Source organism: Leptonychotes weddellii, chromosome 2, assembly GCF_054177405.1.
Source record: "Leptonychotes weddellii isolate Sample4059 chromosome 2, ASM5417740v2, whole genome shotgun sequence".
Lineage (NCBI taxonomy): Eukaryota > Metazoa > Chordata > Mammalia > Carnivora > Phocidae > Leptonychotes > Leptonychotes weddellii.
In genome coordinates, this window is record NC_138370.1 from 174,289,597 (window position 1) to 174,311,388 (window position 21,792).

Sequence of the window (21,792 nt, forward strand, 5' to 3'; positions counted from 1 at the left end):
GTGGTCTACCATGGCATGAAATAATGACTGCAAAGGGCTGAGCTGGTGGCCCTCAGTGGTCACTAGCATGGTCATTACCATGTGGGCGGTGAGCCTTGGGCAGGTGCCCTAAACTTCCTGGGCTTCCAATAACTCCTCTGGGAAATCAAGACTGTAAGGATGAGCATTTCAGAGTTGTTATGGGAGTCAGTGAGGAATAAATCGGGGTGCCCACATTCCTGGGCCTGTGGACTGCCCCCTCCCCCATCTTCAGAGCCAAAAATGGCAGGTGGGACCCTCCTGCCACATCTGACCTTCCGTCTCTTGCCTCCTCTCCCTCTGAGGTTCTCTGCTGACAAGGACTCATGTGACAGATGGGTGCCGCCTGATGACCCGGGATAACTTCTCATCTTAAGGTCACACGTGCACAGCCCCGAGCTGGTGCTTAGTCAGCGCTGGTTGCAGCTGGATTTGGTGGAGCTGAGGCCATGATGTCCCTGACCATCCTCTGAGCACCCGCCACGTGGCTGGCGGGTGCTCCATCTGAGTTTGAATCCAGACTCCACCCCTCCTTGGATCTGTGAATTTGGGCGCAGGTTAAATCACTTCACCTCTCTGAGCCCGTTTCTCCATCTGTACAGTGGGTATAACAGCAGGATTCCCCTCTTCCCCTGCAAAAGGGATAACATGGAGCCCAGACGAGTGTGTGGGTCAGCGGCTTGAAACCCGCTCCAACACATGCTGGCTGTGTGATGTCGAGCTACTTCCTTAACCTCTCTGGACCTCCATGTCCTCATCTGTACCATACCCTCATGCTGAAGTGGTGAGAAAGGTCATGACAGAGTGTGAGAACACTGGAAATCACGGTGGGCTATGCGCACCTGCTTCAAAACAAAACAAAGGGCAAAACAATGGTCAGTTACTGAGAGCTTATGTGCCAGACGCTATGCTTTGCAGGCTCTATCCAGTTCACGAGGTTAGCTCCATTTCTCCAGTGATGAAATCAGAGCTCGTAAAGGTTAAAAACTTCATTAAGAGCTAGAGGTCGCAGAGCCTTGAGGTGAACCAGCACCCACTGCCCTGGGTTTGGCCTCGTTAGAAACAAACGGCATTCTGAGTCTCATGTTCGATGTAACATTTGTTATTTTATTGGAAAAAGCTGGTATTAACATATTTATAATTTTATTCAACAGTTGAATAATCTGAGATACCGAAGAAAACCAGAATGCACCCATGAGCTACGGAATCCAAAGTGATCAGGTCTGTCTACCTACCACCACATACCCGACGCCACCAAGAGCTCAGTCCTCAGAGTATTAGAATAAAAACAGAACAACCCAACAACTTCACAATGACTATGTGAACGCTCATACATTCAAGAAGAGCAGAAAATTTAAACAGTAAGAAGCAGAGTTTGTGACTATTTTACTGGCCCGTCTGCCACATACGTCTAGTCTTGCCCCCCCTCCCAACATGTGTCATTATTCACAACTTGCTTTGGACATCACGACTTTCCAGGGATCTGAAGACATGCTTTTCCTCTAAGATCAATTTTCTTTCTTTCTTTTCCTTTTTGGCTTGGTATCCAAAGTTTAAAACAGGAGTAAAGAACCAGGAACTGTATTAAGACCTCCCTTTGAATGCAGTGTTAAGGGTTGTTACTCTGTAGAAGGTAAATGTGAAATCTACCATCTGACAGTAACCTCCAACTGCAAAAGCAAGTCTCCTCTTAGCGTCTGAATCACAAAGGGAAACGGATTGTGCCAAATATCCGCGTAATTGTGTAAGGCCCTCAGAGCTGGATTTTGGCTTCAACAAGTTTTCTATACAAGGTACCACATTCTTGAACCTCTTTACAAAGGGGGAAAAAAAAGGAATCCAATCCTGTGATTGTTAATTTTAATTAGAATAGATATGTACATATAATACTGTCCAGGTCACCTGGATTTTACAGTGATATATAAACAAACATTCTTCATTCATGTTGATTTAAAAAACAAAAAAACCCAAAACGAAACAACGGACTCATTTCCTTGTGTAAATATCATATGGCCAGAAGTGAATGCACATGCGTTTTGTGCTTTGACACACACAAAGGTATACCATTATCCACTGAGAAAAATCTCGGGTGGGTCTGTTTCCTGGGTTGGGTTACTTCTTGTAAAAAAAAAATGTTGGCTTCGGCCTCTGCACTCTGTTCTCTGAATCCCACGCACAGCCAGTGGTTCGCTGTAATTGTAGGCAGAGAAGATGAGTGGGGGGTGGGGGACATGGTCTCCACCACCACGTGGTAGGAGCAGGTGCTGCGGAGACAGGCGTTCTCTGAGGCCCTCAGGAAAGAGTCCTCCGAGGCCGGGTCATTAAAGAAAATGTATCTTGAAATGGTCATAACATGCAATTTCCACCTGGAGGCAGCTCAGTGCACCTGAACAAGGGGCTGGGGCACAGATGTGGGTGCAGCGAGGCGCCCCCAAGAAGGTGGGGGTCTGAAGTCACCACACAGAGCTTGGCACCACCGGGGTCTTCTCCATTCTCCGTGCTGCGGCTCGGGTCGCCCCGGACCCTCGTCATCGCCCACCTCCCAAGATGAAGAGGTATTTCCAGAACCTTCCAGGCAAGAACGCTGCTTTAATGCGAGCTGCCAACGTGGTGGCTCAGAAAGCGCCCAGTGCTCGGGATTCCTGACTCCACCACTTGGTCGCTGCGTGCCTTAGACAAACTGTTCGTTCTGTCGGGGCCCGCTGCCTCGTGTGTATAGTGGGGATGGTAATTATTCCACCTTTCGTCCCTGGCGCCTGGCACAGAGCCTGGCACTCAGTGAGGGGCTGGTGTTTATGGAGTAAGTGAACGGACACCCACCTTACAGGGTCACGGACAAGGCCCATGTGAGTTCCCACGAGGTGCCCGGTGACCGTGAAGCAGGACAGGAGAGCCCCACGGAGCGGGGACTGAATCCACGCACCTAACGGGCCGAGTACTGTGCCTGGCCCCCGGCCCACGCTCAGCAAAGGCTGGGTACATGGTGAGAAGAACAGGCACACACACACGGGCGGGTTTCAGTGCCCCCTTTCCTCTCAGGAAACGCCGGACCTGGGGTATTGAAAGACACTAAAAGAGGAGCTTGCACCTGCCAATTCTCAGCATGAATTCACGATCCAAAAGGCCAAGGGAAGACCCTCGGCTCTGAGACAGTGGAAATTGCTCCATTGATAACCAAAAGAATCCCTGGCTGGCTTGTTTGAGTCTGTCCTCTGTCCCCAGAGCCCTGATCTGGGGCCTGGGGGGGGTGGTTCCCAGGGCGCCCACTTCCCCTGAAAGTTGCTGCTGGAAGAAGACAAGCATGAACCCAGAGATGTCTAAGTCCTAATCGTGGAACAGGCAGCTCACGGTTAAGTACGGGAATGAAGGGCCTGGACCCCAAGGCCACGATCACGTCCATTTCACGGTCTGTGGCTGTGAGCCCTCCTGCCTCCTGTCTTCAAACAGAGAGTGTGGCCAGCAGAGGCCGCCTAGGCCGGAGGGACAGGGCCGCTCCGGGCTGCGCTGCTCGTGTCCGGGACGGGGCTCCACGCGCACCTAGTGCATCTCGGAGTTCACCTTGTCCTGGAAGATGTACAGGTTGTTGGTGGCCGCGATGGCAATGATGTTCTCGGCCGGGTGCCAGGCCGTGTGCAGGATCTTCTTGGTGAAGTCCAGGCTGTCCACACTGATGTCATCCCGCCTGCGCTTGCCGCCCACGCACACGCGCCGCGGCTTGAGCACGGCCCGGGGCTTGCTGCTCTCCCTCGACGCCTCCAGGGTCACGTCACGCTTGGTGTTCCGGTCAAACATGCGGAAGAAGTTGTTGTAGGCCCCGGTCATGATGACGCTGGCGGGAGGAGGAGAGACGTCAGGTGGGGAGGAGGCCAGTGGCGATGTTCCACATCCCCGGGGACAAACCCTGGGCTGCAGGGCCACCCCCTCCCCCAGGGGAAGAGACGGTCCGGTCCCCACCTTCCCTCCTCTTGGGCTCTGGTCCTCCCTCACAGCTCAGCTGCCATCCACACGCGGGCTCCCCTAAGACCCCTTAATGCTCTGCCCCAGACACCACGGAGAAAATTCTCCCGCACTCTCCCTTGCCTCCAGGAGAGGCCTGGCCTTCCAGAGAGACTAGGCACCAGCAGAGGGCAAGTCAACACAGAAGCCACCGGCCCAACTGCAGACTCCAAGGCTGACCCAGGGCTGGCCCCGACCCCAGCCGCCGCACCCTTCACCGCAGGCACCCGGCACCCTCCTGTTCTGAGTTAAGACTAAGTGCTCTTTGCACACCAGTGCTGGGCAGGTGTTCATGCCCTTCCCTGTCCTGCTAGAGAATCTGACATTCGTGATCCACTGTGTTTCTCTTCCCCCCACCTCCCCCAAGGAGAAGGGGTTCCTGGGGCGTGAGAGAAAGGCCGTGTCAGTCTGCTGGGACAGCGAGGATGCAGCTATGGGGCCTGGGCCTAGAGAAGGGGTTTTGGGGTTTGGCTCAGGAGAGGCCCTGGAGCAGCCAGGCAGGGAGAGGGGGGCAAAATAAGGAGGAGGGAGGGGATTCCAGGAAATGAGGTTCCCCTCAACGTTCTTCAGGGGGGTGTGTACAGATTGGAATTCCTTTCCTCCCTTGGGAAGCTGAGCGTGTTTCTTGGGGGCGTCACTGCTCCGAGACAGAGCCCCGTGGACCCCTAGTTTACAAGGGTTATGCACATGGGCCATGTCTTCAAGATCGCCCAAGTCAGGGGAACAATGCAGACGAGCAGGAGATGCCAGAGGCAGACGTCCCCCCGGACAGACCAGGAGACGTTGTCGTATCAGGCACCTGGGCTTGGGAGGTCAGACGCTCACGGAGGGGTTCGGGGGCCCTGGATGATGGCGAGTCACAGCCTGAAAGTGACATGTCTCCTTGTAACGTGTTCCCTTCCGTGGGAGAACGTGGGCTGGTAAACAGACACGGGGAGAGTAGATGCAGGGCCCTCCCTCCCCGCAGCATCTCTACCAGAGCCGGTGGGCCATCTCTCAATGTCAGCCCCTTCTAGATGGTGGGGAGGCCTCACAGCGGCCTGGCTCCTGGACCTGCCCGAGGGGAGCAATCTCCCCGGCAGAGGGCAGGGGCTGGGCTGACAACCGTCTGTCTCCTTTCTCACTGAGAAGGCGGCCCCTCGGAGTTCCGATCCTTCCCAGGAAGGACCTCGGGTTCTCGGGGCCTGGCGAGTCTGGGCCAATAGTTCCTTGGAGGGAAGTAGAGGCTTTGGGTTCCCACCCACGAACGGCTTCGGGGCCTCCCCTGTCCGCCCTGCGCGTGTGGTTTCTGGAGATGGCCCGCACCCACAAGGCGAGGCTTTGTGCCAGAGTCCACAATCCGCAGTGCCACCCTCTGGTGTCCCCTCCCCTGCCACCCAAACTGCTTTGTCAGACCTTGTGTTGCAAGATCAGTGGGCGAGGGAGGGTGCTTGAGGGCAGTGGGGGTGGAACACCTCCTCCAAAAAGCGGTTCTTCTGCGATGTTCCTGGGGTGTCCAGGCAGACCCAGGCGGGGGTCACCTGGACCCCAGCAGAGGACAGAGGGCACATGCCAAGTGGGTGACTGGAGAAGAGCTCCATAAAGAGGCTATGCACAAATGTTCTGGAAGGTTCTAAAGGAACCACAGGGAAAGTGCCGAGCCCTGGGGCTGCAACATCCCCCCAGGCCTGAGGGGTGAGGGGAGGAAGGCTGACAGACAGAGAGACAGATCTGTGTGAAGAAGGTAGCTGACCAGACCTGTGCCCACAGGGACACAGTTGGCTCAGAGGACAAGGAGGGACATGGGACAAATACCCCGTCTCTCTCTGCTGCCCTCAGACCTCCTTCTGGTGTCCCCACTGGTTAAAGCTGGCCACAAGCCAGAGGGCACGGCGGCTGAGCCAGCCCCTGGTGGTCGGGAGCCAGAGGGGCAGGCGGGGGACGCCTCACGGTGCTAGCCACCATGGGCAAGCGTCTGGGGGGCCTGTCCCTACCACTCGGTGGGGGCTCCTGGGGCAGGCGTGTCTCGTCTGAGCCCCAAGGCCTGGCTTGGCCTCACTGGGGGAGCAAATGCTGACCCGCAGCCGCAGCCAAACAGAACGGGGCCAAGCCGAGCGCCCTGGCCCGGTGCTCGGGGAGAAGGCCGTAGATGCTCTGTGAACCGTAGGGAGGGAAGGGCCAGAAGCTTCTCTTGTTCACTGTGGCACCTGCAAGTTCAGAGCACCCCGTGGGTGCTCTAGGGGTATGAGTGAGTGAATGCAGCAGAAGGGTCACAGGCCTTCACAAAGACCCCCAGGGGGCGTCCTAGGAAAGCAGGAGGCCGCCTCACCCATCCCCGCTCTGCACCTGACCTGGGACAGGGCGGGGCGGGAGGAGGGGCGTCTCTGCAGCTGTGCCTGGGGGAGGGGTGCAGCCAGGCAGTTCGGCCTTTTCTGGAGGTCTGTGGCATCTCTGGCGGGGAAGGCAGGCTGGCTCTACTCTCTTCTGTTCCCTAACTCCGTCTCTATAGCCTTAATCTGTGGGAACAAACCCATTGCTTGTACAGACAAAGACGTGGCTCGTGGGGAGGTGCAGGGCTGCGCTGTGTGGGGGCGGGTGGGGAGAGGCCTTCCCGCTCCCACCTTCCAGAAGAAGCCCCTCTCCTCACACATCAGCTTGTCCCAAGGACGGCCGGGTTGGCTCGAACGTCCCCCCAGGTTATGACCCGTGAGGCCTCTCCTGCGTAGCACGGATCCCCCCGTGTGAGAACGGGGAGTGGGCTGGTGACTTCGTCACTGGAAGCCAAGCCCACAGGGCTTGTCACAGGGCTGCCCTCAGAGCTGGTGTGCGGGCCAGTGGCAGCCCTTGGAATCCAGGCGTCTGGCCACCGCAGCCAACAGCAGACAGTCCAGCGTGGGACCCTCGGCCGGGCCAGGCCATCACCCGAGTACCCTCCCTCGAGCTGCAGCTCAGAACTGAGACCAGGCTGCGGGAAGGGGACAGTGGACAACAGGTCAGAGACCCAGAGCTGTTCTCCTGCAGAAAGACAGGCCCCACATCAGGCCCCAGGGAACCCACTGGAGACCTAGGGACGCCAGTCTCCAGGGGGCTCCCGGGGCCCAGCCCGTGGAGTGCCCGTGTTCGGGGCTTTAGAAGGCCCATGCCGGAGGACAGAGCTGGGGACCAGGACCAGATGATGTCAGCATTGCCATCAAGGCTGAGGGGCAAGAGGGGCCACCCTGCGGCCCAGTGCCAGAGTCCCAAGGCTGACGGGCAGGGGGGCTGCAGGGGGCTCGTTGGTTAACTCTTGCAATAATGAGTGGACATTCAGGGACAGATCCTCATGCAGCCCGGGAGGTGACGACCCCACTGGGGAGTTTCTGCACACATCTCTTGCTTTCCAGAAAAGGAGGTATGTTTTCTCGAAAGCTCCACCCGGGTCCCTGTGGTGGACAGTGGATGGGAAACCCTGGCCCCCGGGGCCACCCCCGAGGGTGTACGCGACCCAGCTCTTGTCCATCCTCAGATACCCTGAGGGTGGTTTGACTCCAGCCCTTCTCCTCTACCTTCACCACACACATCACTCTCGTCTCTGGCCCCAAGGGACGGCTACAACAGCCTGCTCACTGGTCCCCCTGCTTCTGACCCCCAAGCCCATTATCCCCCATGCTGGACTCTCTCACGGCACCCACCCCAGGGAGGCCCAAGAGCACTTACTCACCCTGAGACTTAACCTCTGCCCTCAGCACTGAGCTATGGCCACATCCATTGGCCCTCAACATCAGCTATGGCCACTTCTTTCCTGAGGCTTCTGCCATGCTGTTCCCTATGCCCCAGTGCCCTTCCACCCTCTGTGGGCAAATTCCTACTGGTTTCTTGAGACTTGAGGGCACCTCCTCCAGGAGGCCATCCCCAGACCCCTCCCCTGATGGGCCCCCAGCCACTCCCCTCCTACCCAGGGCTTCCCTCTGAGCTTTGCTCTAGTCTGTGCCCTGCAAACCACAGGGTCCTGCCACGTAGGCACCGGGTCCCATCTCTGCTGTGTCCCTGGTGCCCTGTGCTCTTGGGGGTCCCAAGACTGGAATCTGCAGATCCCAGGCTCATACCTGCACAGACAGGAAGCATGTTAAGGGCAGACTGTGCCACGTGCCCTGCAGAGGGGGATGCTCAGACCTCAGGGGTCACCAGCTGGGATGAACTCTGACCTCCTGACCCAGGACAGCAACGCATCAGGCCTGTCTGGCTCAGCAGACAAGGGCGGAGTCGGAGGGACCCGCCTGTGGCCCTGCCAGATTCCCCCCTCACTTGCACAGCAGCTGCCCCCTGGTGTCAGAGGCTGGGCCGGGCTGGGCCACAGGGAAGGCCCCCACCTGCCAGGAGCCCACAGCAAATGCACAGGTAGGCCGTGCTGATGAGCCCAGGTGCCCTTGGCCGCAAGCTTTATTAGAAGGTGATTCCTGCTCTCGCTCCCTCCTCATCACCCACCATGCCCGGCCCTGGGACTCAGAGGACATTGCTGAGATACCAGCAAGACAAAGGGGGCTCTCCCCTTCCCCCAGGGCGAGCAGCTGTGGCACCCCCTCCTTTGTCTGGCCTCACCCTGTGACCTCCGCCCTGCACCAGGCTGCCCTATTTGGTGGTCACTCCCGGAGCCTGCAGACGAGAGGGGCCACCTGTTGGCCGCAGACCCACCCAGGGTGCTCACAAAACCCACAGCAGCCCTCCTCGGGGGTAGACTCAGGAGCCTGGGGCCAGGGCGCAGCTGTGGTTTCCAACACCCACGCTGGATGGCGAGTCTGAGATCCCCATGGGGCGAAGGCCTCCCCTCCCTGGGCCCAGAGCAGCTGCTGCAGAGCTCAGACTGGGGTCAGGAATGCGGTGGGGCAGCCCCAGGCGCTGGGCGGTCTGGGGCTGGTGACTGGCCTCACCGTAAAAAATGGGGTCAGAGGCCTTTCTCTCTCCACCTGCTTTACTTGGGCCTAAAAGGCAAAGGCACGCCCCGAACCCAGGTATTGTGGGCAGGTGCTCGGGCCAGCACCCCCTGGGTCCAAATTCTAGCTCTGCCCTTAACATGCTCCCCCCACCTCCATGCAGGTTTTCCCACCAATAAAATGGGGGTAACGAGGAACCCCAACTCCTGGTGAGCACGGCATGGGATTCTTGGTAAAACGGGGCAGTGTGGGGCTCAGGAAACTCCAAGAGGTATTTCTTGCTTCTAATCATTCCCCTGGCCTGAAGCCCCGGCTTGGTCTGAGACAGGACGCCCCAACTAGGGGAGTGGAAGGAAAGAGTGAATGAGGAATGATTCTCAGGGAAGGGTCCTGCTGGAGCCCCCCCACCTCCAGGCCAGGAAGGCAGAGAAAAGAGGAAGGCAGCCGCCCCCAATCCCCTACCCCGGCTTCTGATCCACCAAGGGGAAGGCCGAGTGAGGTCACTAAAGTCACTGGCAACCCACAAAATTGGGCGGAAGAGGGAGCCCCCTCCCCACCTGCAAGGAGGAGGGTCTCTCATCTCAGAGCACCAGGTCCCAGCTCCCTGCAAACCATGCCCAGACAGAATGGCCCACTGCTTACATTCCAGAAGGTTCCCTTAACAGAGAAAAGCCCCTGCCCCTGGACTGTGTCTAGGCAGGTTGCTTCACCTCTGCTCGCCTCATTTTCTTCATCTGCACGGGGGGGGGACTTCAGTCACCGCTCTTGTCCCCAGGGCTCTTTGCACTGGGCACAGCTGAGGGACTGTCGAGCTCCGGGCTCTATGCGCCCCCTGCTGGCCAAGCGAGGTATCCAATAATCGTGTCCAGGCTGACTGGCTCAAAAAGTAAGCATGTAACAGGAAGCCAATCCGACCTTCCAAGAGACCTTCCCATAGATGTGGGGAGGGTTGTGGGTGGTGAGGTCAATGCCAGGGGAACTATTTAGGAGTGTATTCCCCAGCGGCGACGGGAGCTGCAGGACAGGATGAGGCTAGTGTGTAAGGAGAAGCAGGGAGGCGCAGAGATGGGAACAGAGAAAGCAATGGCCCCAGGGAACACCTGAGCCCTGGGGCAGCCTTGCCTGTACCTGCCCAGAACAAGCTTAGGCTTGTCTGACTTTCTGCAACTGGAAGATGCCTGGTTGACACAAATCTCTTTGTCCCAGGCAGAACAGATCAAGGAGAGCTTCCTGGAGGAGGTGTTCAGGATGAAGTGGAAGGAGGTGGCCCACCCCTGTGCCTTCGGGAACATTAATAGCCACTGACTAGACACTCCTGAGGCCCCGAAGGAGCAGCTCAGGATGGGCTGGGCCCCAGTCACACCCCCCAAGGGCACCCCATCCAACAGGGAAGGCAAGCGGAGGCAAGGAGAAAATGTGATAAATGCCAAGACATAGATGGAAGATTCAGGAGGTTGGGCAGGGGGGCGGGGGGAGGGGAGAAGCAAGATGGAGAGTGCCCTGAGGGCTTCCTGGAAGAGACAGCCTTCAGTTGAGTCAGTAATCTGAGGTGACAGCAGGAGTGAGCCAGGTGCAATGCAGCCAGGATTTCAGGGTACGGGAGCAGAGCTGGTTGTGAAGGGGAACCACTAAGGGGAGTGGCAGGACCCCCAGGGATGGGGGTGGCTGCCATGTAAAGTGCATGGCAGGAAGTGGCGTGAGAGGCACTGGGAACAGAGCTGAGCTCCAGGCTGGGCACCAACCAGGACAAGCTTGGTGGCTCGTCTCTTGGGAGCCAGGCATGGGCTGTTCACAAGTGCCCCCTGGTGGTGACGTGGAGGAAGGGCGTGCAACAGTCACCGCCCGTGGAGACCCCCACCCTGTAGTGTTGGAATCCCCTTTTAGCCAGCAGTAAGTCTCTCTCCTGAGATTCTAATGGACCCCCCACCCCAAAAGCCACTGCTGGTGCTCACTCGGGAGCCCCCAATGTGTCAGGGTCTGCAGCTCAGGGGTATTTGAGAAGCCCTGTCCTCACTGGGGGTGTCTGGGGTCAGCCTGAGTGCAGGCACCTGGAGGGAATGCTGTGTGTCCCTTCTGACCCTCTGTGTCAGCCTGGTCTCAAGGCAGGGCTTCCACCCTGGTTTTCTAAGTGTTATTGGACAGAAATCCTGTGATCAGCGTGCTGGTGTCTGATGGAGAGCATTGCCCTGCTCAGAGACCCCCATGGGCCAGGGGAGCCCCAGGATGTCAGCAGCAGCTCTAGGGGATCCCTACCCCCAGACACAGTGGCCCAGCCCCACGTGGGGCCAGCCTGTGTGCAGGTGGCTCCCTCCCGGCCCGTCCCTGTGGTTTCTGGGCCCTCCTCCGCACCCCCACCCTATGGTCTCAGCGTAGCCCTTCCTATCCACACCTGCCCGGGGCTGAGCCAGCAATGGGGAATCAGGAGCTCACATCAGGCCACTTCCTGGGTGGGTGGGGCTGTGAGATGTGGCTGGACCTGGGGAACCCCTGCCAGCCCCAGAGGTGCGGAGCGGGAATGTGCCCCCCCCCACAGCCCCAGAGGGCCTGACCTAGGGGAGCCGCCAGAAAGAGGCGGGTGCAGCTCTGATGCGGGGTGGGGGTAGGGTTCACGCCACTGGCTGAAGCTCTCCGCCCCAGGGAGGTACAGCCCTCAGTCCCGACAACCTGGGGAAGTGGCCGTGCGGCTAGGGACCCAGATGGACAGTTTCCACTACGGAGACCGGGGCTCAGGGTGGAGGTGGGTGTAGTCATGGACAGCAGCGTCCTATCCTGCCCCAGCGTGGGAGGGCCGAGGGCTCTGGGCGCCACAAGAAGCTGTGGGCCCCCCTCCGACACCGTCATTCAGCAAGGCTCACGAACGGCACATTCGCACGATGCCAGGTCAGCAGCCCAGGCCCTGCCCAGCGAGGGGCCTCGGTCCCAGGTCTGGGGGTTACCTGTCGCTCCCGTTCCAGGCACATTCAAACTTGTCGAAAATGCAGTCGTTCTCATACAGGGAACAGAGCTTGCTCCGAAGGTAATCATGGACCTAGTGAGAGAAGGCACAGGCTGAGCTGGGGCAGGGGGGGTCCTGGCCCCTGCAGCGAGAAGGGTCTCCCTGAGGAGTGAGGGGCTATGCCCTCGGGGGTTCGGATGGCCCTCCCGACTCAGCCCTGCTTATTGAGAAGGGCCCACCGCCTGTCACGGCCGACCTCTGAGCTGTGGCCAGAGAGGGGACAGTCACAGTGACAAAGGGAACCACACTGTAGGGACCAAATCCTGGCTCCACCCCTCCCCCAGCTGTGTGATCCTGGACAAGTGACTTCACCTCTCTGAGCCTTGGTTTCTTCCTCCTTCGAGTGATAAGAGCACATACCTCATGGACTGTTGTGGGATCAACCCAAGGAGGCTGCCTGGTGTGAGGTCCTGCCCTCTGAGGTTAGTAACAGTCACCATGAGCACAAATCATGGAGGAAAGGGGAAGGCGAACGCACACGGGCCTCTCGAACATGATCTCAGTAGGTGGCACTTGTCCTGTTTTGTGGATGAGGCACTGACCCTCAGAGAGGGTGAGTAACTGGCCCAAAGTCACACAGCTTATAAGTGGAAGACCAGGACCCTTTTCCAGACTCACCTGATACCACGGGACAGATGGCGATGCCCCTGTGGCCGCGTCCACCTCCCAGCAGCCTGATCCCCAAGCTCTACACCCAGAGGGCCTCATGGGGGCTGGCTCCCTGCAGAGGATGTGGTCCTGTCCCCTGGGTGGGGCAAGGGGAGGGGACAGCAGTAACCCAAAGCCTGAACGCCTGTGCAACCCAGAGAGTCACTTAACCTCTGTGAGCCTTAGGTTTCCCACCTAGAAAGGGGGTCATGAGACCCCCCCCAAGCAGACAAGTGTGGGGCAAGGCACCGATAGGTATTTGGGACCCTGATTAACTGTGGAGGGACAGACAGAAATACAGCTCAACTCCTGCTGGGCAGCGACTCGGGCCACAAGCCAAGGGTCAAGGGTGGGGGGGTAGGGAGGGGAGAGGAAAGAAAAAGGGGTTCATCCTTTTCTGTCTGGGAACCTCTTACTCATCTTTAAAAGGAGGGGTGCCTCACCGGCCGCCCCCATGGGTCCCCAGGCTGAACCGTCTTGTCCCCTCTGGGGTGTCAGGGGCATCTGTGGCTCCTGCCCTGACTTTCTGTGTTCGTGTGGACCCCCTCCCCTGCGAAGGTTTGCCCCGGTCTCACACAGTAACTTCCCTACCTGCCCGCCCGCCCATGAAGGGGGCTCCACGGCCCTTCCCCACCCCCACCTCCACCTGCACTCCTGTGTGATCCTCTCCACGCTCTGATGACGAAGCACACGGGGGACCATCTAGCCGCCAAGGGGATGGGCAAGAGGCCCATCGAGGCTGCCCACTGCTGAGCCCCTGGTCACTCCAGCGTCCCCCAGCCTTCCCGGCACAAAGGCCACCAACAACAGCATCCCTCCCCACACCTCTTGTCGGTCCCACCCCACATGCAGCTGGTCCAGAATCCAAAGTGATCCAGAGCCCAGCTGCTTCTCCCCACGTCCTGTGCAGCTACGTCTCCAAGACCAGCTCCCAACTCGTGGTAAACTCCTCCTGACTGCTCTCCCGTGGCTGCCCATGCCCCCCAGCCCCAGTCTCTCTCCATGGGCAGCCAGGGAGACCCCGAAGAAACCAAGCTGGATCATGTCACACCGCTGCTCAAGACCCTTCAGGGCTCACAAACCCCCTGGGCTCTGCCCCCAATCACCTCTCTGACCTCAGACTCTTCTTCTCTCCCCCCTGCTCACGCTGCTCCAGCTAGCCCCCCACCATTCCTTGACCACGCTAACCATGTGCCTGCCTCAGAACCTTTGCACTCACTGTTCCCTCCTCCGGGAGCACCTTCCCGCCAGATGGCTGATGCCCTCACCTTCCTCAGGCTCCAGCACCCCTACTTTCTTTGCCTCAGCTCCTGGTTTGCTTTATTTGTCACACTTTTTGCAGCCTGTGATTATTTTGTCTATTTGCTTCGTTTCCAGCCATCTTTCCTGTTGGAACGGACGCCCCTCGAGGCAGGATCTGTCTTGTTCCTCACAGTTTGCCACTGGGGTGAACAGGGCCTGGTACATCACAGGAGCTCAATGCACTTTTTAGAATGAATGAGTGGGGTTAGAGACTTGACTCATGGCCCTCCAGGTGCTGCAAGGCTCTGGGTCTGGGGGAGGGCACGCAGTGGGGAGAGGATGGGCCTGCATCCCCAGCCAGAGGCTAGGAGGAGAAGGGTGAGCCTTGCAATGTGCTGAGAAGGAGGCCGAGAGGCAGGAAGAGGAGGGCGCAGGGGGCTGTGTGCGAGACCCAAGAGAGGAGGCCGGGGTGGGGGTCTTGTGCATCTCCAAGACCTGCAGGGAGGGAAGCAGAGGGTAGGGCTCCGGGACACCTGCGAACGGCCCAAACCTGGGTCAGGGACTCCCGCCCTCCTCCCATGGTGAGCGTGGCCGTGGGGGAGGGGGGAGCACCTGCCTCCATGGGAGCCAGCACTGCCAGGGAAAAGGTGACACAGAACCCCAGCAGGAGGAATCATGCCAGGTGACGTTACAGCCCCAGGCTGCCTCTGATGGGACACTGGCCTGCTTGTGAGTCCCCGAAAAAAAGGGGAAACAGATGCGGGAGGGCACTATTTCTTTCACACAGGTGCCCGCCTCGGGGAGCCTCCCCCGCCCAGTGAGCCCCATGGCCTGAGGCCACATCACGCCGTGGCTCACTGTGTGCTTGTCATCCAGGACCCTGGAGGGTGAGGCTGCGACTCCTACTTCTCCCTGAGCCCAGGGTCTAGCCAGGCACAGAACACACCTGCCGAATACGTGTAACGACTCAGATGAGTGGGGATAAATGGTGCCTGGCTTCACTGCTGGCCACAGACGAACTCTCGGGGGCTCGCGTTCAACCCCTCCAGGTCTGCACTGCTGTGTGCACTCCGCTCCCTGTGCGGTCTCAGCACCCTCGCTGATGCACTCGTCCGAGCACCAGCACGCACCGGTCTCCCGCTCCCTCTCCTGCAGGGTGAGCGCCCTCAGGAGGCAGGGCAAGGAAGAGCGTGGGCTCCCGGGAAAGCAATCCCAGGTGCGCGGGTTGCCGGCTCTGCTCCAGCAGATACACCATTTAATTCCATTTTCTCCAAACAAAATGGGATCGACAGAACACTGCCCCACTTCCCAGGGCAGCTGTGAGGCTTTAGAAGAGGAAAAGTGTGCCAAGGACTCAGCTCAAGGCAGCGCATGCTGAGGGTTGGCTCACTCAACACCCATCCCCAACCCCTCTCCCCTACCTTCCTCAGAGAGGCTGTACAACTACTCATTCCCCAGCCTGGTCACAGAGCCATTCTGGCCAACAACTTGTAAGAAGTCTTCTGAGGAGTGTTCTGGGAAAGCTTCTGCGCTCCCAAGAAAACATCCAACAGACCCAACCAGCACAGACTTTCACATTTCCTCCTATTTCCTTCCTGGAATGTAGGCACAGTTCCTGGAGGTGGGGCAGCTATTTTGCCACCATGAGGTGTCACACATGAAAGCAGGGAACCGATATACAAATGATGGTGGACTAGATCACAGAAGGAGCTGTTGGGACACCAAGGAGGTCCCAGAGCTACTCGCAGTTCCTGGATGCCCCCTTCCAGACTTCTTCGGAAGGGAGAGAAGTCCCTATGTGTTCAGCACTGCGATTCAGCCAACCACAGCCCTGCTGAGCACAATTCTAGAGCATAAGAGCCAAAAATATTAGTTACTGTGCTGGTTTTATAGAACTATTGTTATTTTAGAATCAGTAGGCCAGCAGGCCAGAAGCCAAGCACCGGCTCTCAGCCTTGTCTCCAGAACAGTCTCCTTCCACTTTATTGGGTCCTCATATGCTCTGAAGATCTCTGGAGGCTATGGACCCTCTCCCTGCAAAATGCCTGTATTAAACATAGCCCCTAGTTTCAGGGTCTTCGGGCCTTTACTGACTCCAGGGCCTCGGAAGCCTGAGGGCCCCGTGGACTTAGAGAGAGTCATTTCCCGGGCTGGCTGTAAGAGGGGCTGGTCACTCCTGCACCTGAACCAGGGCTGTGTCATGTCTGCCCCAATCTCCAGCCTCTGCCATCTCCTGAGGGTCAGAGGAGGGGCTGATCACCCCTGGGGTGGGCAGTGTGAAGAGGGGCCTAGGTGACAACTGGGGGACTGGGCAGGACCTCTGGTAGACATGTGGCTAGCAACAGGGCTGCCACCAGGAGCCATGACGGCCCTTCCATGAGCCCTTCCCAGGAAGAGGTAGAAGCTCAGGGAAGGGTCTGAAGGGATCAGAAGTCCTTGTGGGCGTATGGCCTCCAGACTGAGCTCCCTATCTCTCCCCACAGCTCTGCACCCTTCCCAGTGAGGCCCCCCTGCCTCCCGGGGCACCCCTACTCCAGGCCCCGGCAGGGAGGGAGGACAGAGAAGGGGCTGGAGGGCCCCAAGGGCTCTGCATCCGTCACTGCCCAGCTGCGAGGGCAGGTCCCACTTGTCCTGGCCTCTTGACACCCAGGATCCCTTCCTGCCAAGTGGAGCTGATGGTGCCCACTTCGCGGGGACAGTAAGGAACAGAGGTGACAAATATAAGTGCGTGACCCCCTGTGGGCACCTAATACTTGGTGACACTGTGAGGGTTTGCCCGGGGCTTCTGGTGAGGTCTTACTCTAACATTTTGTTTTCCACCCCTAACAGAGCTGGGTGAATCATAACAGAAAACTGATAAGTAAATACCGTTCCAGGGAGGGGTCTCCTGCTTCAGCCTCAGTGCCTGGCTTCCAAGGCCCGTGCCTGAGGATCTAGAAACATAGTATCCCCCCTCCCCCCCCCCAGCCTCGGCCTCCCGCACACGCTCTGGAGGGTGCTCCCTGGGAGTAGGGCAGCTCTTCTCCTGCCTTAACCTGGGCTGCAGACCCCGGCTCCGAGGAGGGACGGCGTCCACACCCTTAGTCACCTGAACCCTCGAACTGGGCAGAGCCTGACGCTCATCCTTGTTCCCTTGGGCCCCGGATCACAGAGGCCAGTGAGCGGAGAGCACCCACTGACCCCGCGAGGCAGGACTGAGCAGGTGCTTCTGCTCTCGGCCGAGCTGGGGGCTGGGGACGGACTGCCTGATTTCCTGAGCCTGAGTGTCTTCACCTCCAATACGGGCGTATGAAAGCCACCTCTGCGGCCGGGGACGTCCCCTCCGGGGGGATTCTGGGCACAGGGAAAGGAGGCCGGGGGGTCTCCCACCCCCCGGAGGAGCTGCAGCACCTACCTGGTAGGTCTCTATGGGCCTCGCCTCCATGTTCAGGTCCCAGACTTTGACCGTGAGATAATCCCGGGTGAGCATGTACCGGCCACTGTGGCTGAACTTCACGTCCGACACGGAGGAGATGATCTCCGAGAAGAAGGAGCGGTTACTGGGGTCCTCGGGCTCTTCGAACACTGTGGGGACAGAGAATGGACGGCCGTCACCGGGCTGCTCGCCCCCACGGGCCAGAATAACAGACGACTCTGTTTCCATCCTGGGCTCTCGCTGGATGGTCCTTCCTTCATTCTTTCATCAAACCTGTAACTAGACACCTGAACGGACCCTCCGAGGAGGGAAGAAGCCGCTTCTGGAACAACGTTTATTGAGCATTTACTCTCAGCCGGATTCTGTGCAGAGCCCTACTGCACATTACCTCATCTAACCGCCTGATAAAAACATCTGGTCAGTACCACTGTCATTTCCCATTTCATAGCTGGGAAGACTGAGGCATCGGTGGCTAAAAACCATGCCCAAGACGCAGAGCGAGAAGAAAGTGGCGGATGAGGATTTGAACCCAGAGTGGCACTCGCTGCGCTGTATCCTACTGCCACCTACTGGGGATGCTGAACACCAGGACCACGGGGTGTCCTAAGATGCTTGCACGTGCTGGGCAGTGTCCCGGATGAGGCTGGGCACTGCTTGTGGCCCTGGGCCTCTGCCCATGCCGCACTGGGCGTTCGCGGCCGAGCCCTGCTGGATTGTGGCAAAATCAAATCTCGCCAGAGATGGAGCTTGAGTCCCATGTGCCATCCGCCAGCCACCTCCTATTGTCTCGGACCAGGAGCTCCACACAGGAATTTGCTTACGTGGCTCCTGAAGGTGACAGCCCACTGCCCCGAGCGGACGATCCCACTGGGGACAGAGTGCACAGTGAGCGGCTCCCCAGGCGGCGTCCCCTCCCTGCTGCCCCGAAGAACCGGGCCTTCCCCGACACACGGAGGCTCCCACACAGCGGGACCGGCTCTTCCGGGCTCAGTCTGTGGCTGGCCGTCTCACCAGGCTGCCCACCAACCCGCTCACTGGCTAATCAGATCCCACAGTGGCCCTGGTGCAGGGTGGGGACCAAACATGACCCAAGCATCACCGTAGCGAACCAAGCTAACCAAGCATTAGCTCCGTAGGAGCTGGGCTGGGGTGGGCCCAGGAAGCCGGGAAGGGGATGGAGGGGTGGGCTGGCAGCTATTTACCAGCTAGTCTGGAAGGACTTCAACATTTGACAACCTTTCTAGCTGTCCCCATGGAAACCGGCTGAGAGGCTGCCCCTCCTACTGGGCCCCGAGTCCCCCGCTCTGAAATAGGGAAGCAGAGAGCCGATCACATGCCCCAAGAGGCTCACAAGCGTGCCCCGCCTTCCAGCCCCTCCCAACCTCAAATTCCCTCATCCTACTTCCCAGCTCTGTCCCAGCCCTGTATCCCTCCCATTTGGGACCCCCCCATCTCCCGCCTGTCCCAGGTAGATGTGGTTCCTGCCACTAGGGGTCAGAACAAAAGATGAGTTATAAAGACCTAAAATGTGGTCTGTCTCTTGCACCCCAACTTTGCCCCCCAGGCCCACCCTGGAGGTTTCCTCTGGCCAGCTTCCACCTAAACCCCCACGGCCGGCCTAGCTCACTTCGCCCCTGCACCATGTAGAGCATCTGGCAGGCGGTGCAGGGAAGGTCGGTGGGTGGGGACCAAAACCACAGAGGAGCCTCTGCACTGGATGTCACGGAGCCACGGGAGCAAGACACCACAAAGGTCAAGGGCTCAGAGGATGCTCTAATCAATAGCTGGAGACGGAAACACCGAACGGCCCTCTGTCACCTCCGCTCTGGCTGTTCAGGAGCATTTCTGATGGCTTTTTCAGCACAGTAAGACCAGGGCCGCACACAACGAACGGAAAGGGATACTGACAGGTGTGAGAAAATTATACCCAGAAGTTCTTTTTTACTTTTCAAACATTTCTGTGAATTTTTTTGTCAAAAGGTTGCAGACGGTCGTCTTCCGTGTCAATTCCCGTCCCCCCCCCGTCCCCCCCCACTGCCCACAGGATCAAGATTCAGGCTCCTACATGTAGCTGACAAGCTCTTTCCTAACTGGGCCCTCATGGGCCTGTTTCTCCAGCCATCCTCCAATGGCCTTTCCGCCAGGGCCCCAGGGCCTCGAAAAGGGTGAAGCAAGCAAGGCCCCTAGGTAAGCACACTGAACAACTCACTGTCAGGGTCGGCTTAAATGAATGCCCTGCCCTGCCGTTCCAGGCAGCAGAGCAGAGCAGAGTTCAGGCAAGCCCCTGAGCCTGTCTGAGCCCAACTTCCTGGCCTGGAGAACAAAGCATGCTGGGATCTCTGGAGGGAATAACTGGGAGGGACTCAAGTAGCTGCTCAGTAAAATCATGTAGCTATTTTTATATTTTCTCACTGTTTTCTGTCCCTGAAATCTCCTTTCCCAGTTGTCTTTCCTACCAACTCCTATACATCCTTCAGAACCCCTACTCAAATGCCCTGTTCTATGTGCATCTTGTCCAGATGCTCTCCAAAGAAATATAAGGCTCACCCTTACTGCCTGCATGGCCTGGGGTACCCTCCTATATGGCATCAGCAGGGCTATGCGGCCACTTCACGGGACTGTGAGCTCTTGGGGCAGGACTCCTTCCTCTGTCATTGGTCATCTGGTCATCTAAGCATCTCTGCCAAGCCTGGAGCCTTACTCAGAGCCCAGCCCTAGTCACAGAGTGGACGGATCTCTGGCGCTGCCTGCCAACACTGCCTCTTCTCCGTGCCTCTCCTGATACATTTCTTCCCCAACCTGATTCAATCCCACTGAAGTTTCTAGACCCAGCAGGGAAGCCTGTATCTGCTAGAAGTGGCCTCTGAGTGTCCACAGCTCTTGCTCTGGGTCCCTCTGGATGGCACCTGCTCCATCCCAGTCCCGTCGGTGTCTCTGATCATGGGTGGGGAGGTGAGGGTGAAACGGAGAGGGCAGAGTTGATCAGACGGGGACAGGGCAAAGGAGGGATCAGAGTCAGACGGCAGAACTGCACTGGCTTGAGCCACACAACCAGAGACAACTGTGCAGGCCAGTGAGGCCTTGGAGAGAAGCGGACAGACATTCGGGAAGGGGCTGCACGGGGAGCACAGGGAGACGCGGGCCTGAAGGAACAGATGGGGTCCTACTGGGTTGTTGCTCCCGGCTGCCCTGGCATCGGGTCCCCCCTCTGCTCTGATATTAGACAAGGACAGCCACTGAATGATGAGCCCGTGTCCAGGCTAGCCCCACCTCAGGCTCCAGGGAAGGCCCAGGTTAGCCTTGCTGGGCAGAGCTCCAAGAGGAGCTGGGAGGGGTCCGAGCAGCAGAAGGAGAAGGAGTTAGATTGTGGATCACGGGGCACCCCCTGCAATCCTCGGCCACCGGGAAGGTAGACGGTGTGCCAAGTGGGGGAACAGGGAGTCACTACAAGGTGGTGGGCACAATGAATGCTCACTGATGAAGAGCTGACAATTGTCATTCTCTGCTAATGACCGTCCCCTGCTCGGCACCGTTTGATGAACCCCACTGGACAAAATAAAAATAAAAATAAATCCAACCCTCACTGTGGCCCTGGCCCCACATGATCTGCCCCCACCTCTCTGTCTTGGCACCCATCAGCCTGCCCCTTCTCCCCACTGCAGCCAGGCTCCTCCCACCGGCTGGGGACCCTTAGCCCCGCCTTCTGCTTCCTCTCTTCCCAGGCTCCTCCCACCGGCTGGGGACCCTCAGCCCCGCCTCTGCTCCCTCTCTTCCCAGGCTCCTCCCACCCGCTGGGGGCCCTTAGCCCCGCCTTCTAACCCTTCTCCTCCCACTCACTGGCTCTTTCATTCTTTGAGGTGCAGAGAAGCCTCCTCGGGCCACCTTAATCAAGAGCCAATTGCAGCAGGGGGACAACCTCAGAAACGTTCCCCGCTTCGATGTTCCCATTTACTTGGCAGTTTGCCTACGATTGTACTCAGCTCCGTAAGGGCAAGAGCCTGCTCTCGGCACACAGCCTGCCGTCACCCCACCCTCTCCATTCCAGGGGCCTGCAAAGCCAGCAGGCCGGACGTTGCATGCGGATGCAGGACTGCCTTCCCTCCTCCACGATGCCCACCCGGGTCTGAGCATCAGCTGGCCCCCACTGCCAACGTCACCCCACAGTTTATTCTTCCCCAGTCAGCAGCCAGAGGGATCCCGTCAACACACAGCCAGGCCGGGTCACTCCTGGCTCAAACGCCCCTGAGGCTCCTGGCCTTTGGAAGGAAACCCAGAGTTCCTGCGTGGTCTGTAAAATCCTCTGATTGCCGACCGTCCTCTAAGCACACACCTCTCTGCCCGCACCTCTCCACCTCTACCTGCTTTATTCCTGCCTTTGTACTGGCTGTCCCCTCTGTTGGAGACATTTACCCTGGCTTTGCCTCCAGGTATCTGGAGCCTCCCTGGCAGAGGGTGGCTGGGTCTGGTGCTTCTATCCCAGGTCCATTATCAGGAGTGAGTCCTGGGGATCTACCCCACCTGGCTCCTTCCAATGAACCTGGCTCACCCACAGTCCCCGTGAGAGTACTTAGTTCTCAAGTTACAAATCT

The 21,792-nt window shown here is 58.6% G+C and overlaps 1 protein-coding gene across 2 annotated transcripts in view; it reads right to left on the reverse strand.

Annotated features, from left to right (window-relative positions):
- Positions 1-1,104: 1,104 nt before the first annotated feature.
- The window catches only part of PPP2R2C (protein phosphatase 2 regulatory subunit Bgamma), a 133,310-nt gene continuing 112,622 nt past the window's right edge, over positions 1,105-21,792 (reverse strand). For both annotated transcript variants that reach the window (XM_081812658.1, XM_081812659.1), the window contains exons 7-9: positions 17,183-17,352; positions 11,840-11,931; positions 1,105-3,847 (exon numbers count right to left, since the gene is read on the reverse strand). In XM_081812658.1, coding sequence (XP_081668784.1) covers positions 3,556-3,847; positions 11,840-11,931; positions 17,183-17,352 — 554 coding nt within the window. In that variant the 3' untranslated portion in view covers positions 1,105-3,555. The remainder of the gene's footprint in view (positions 3,848-11,839; positions 11,932-17,182; positions 17,353-21,792) is intronic.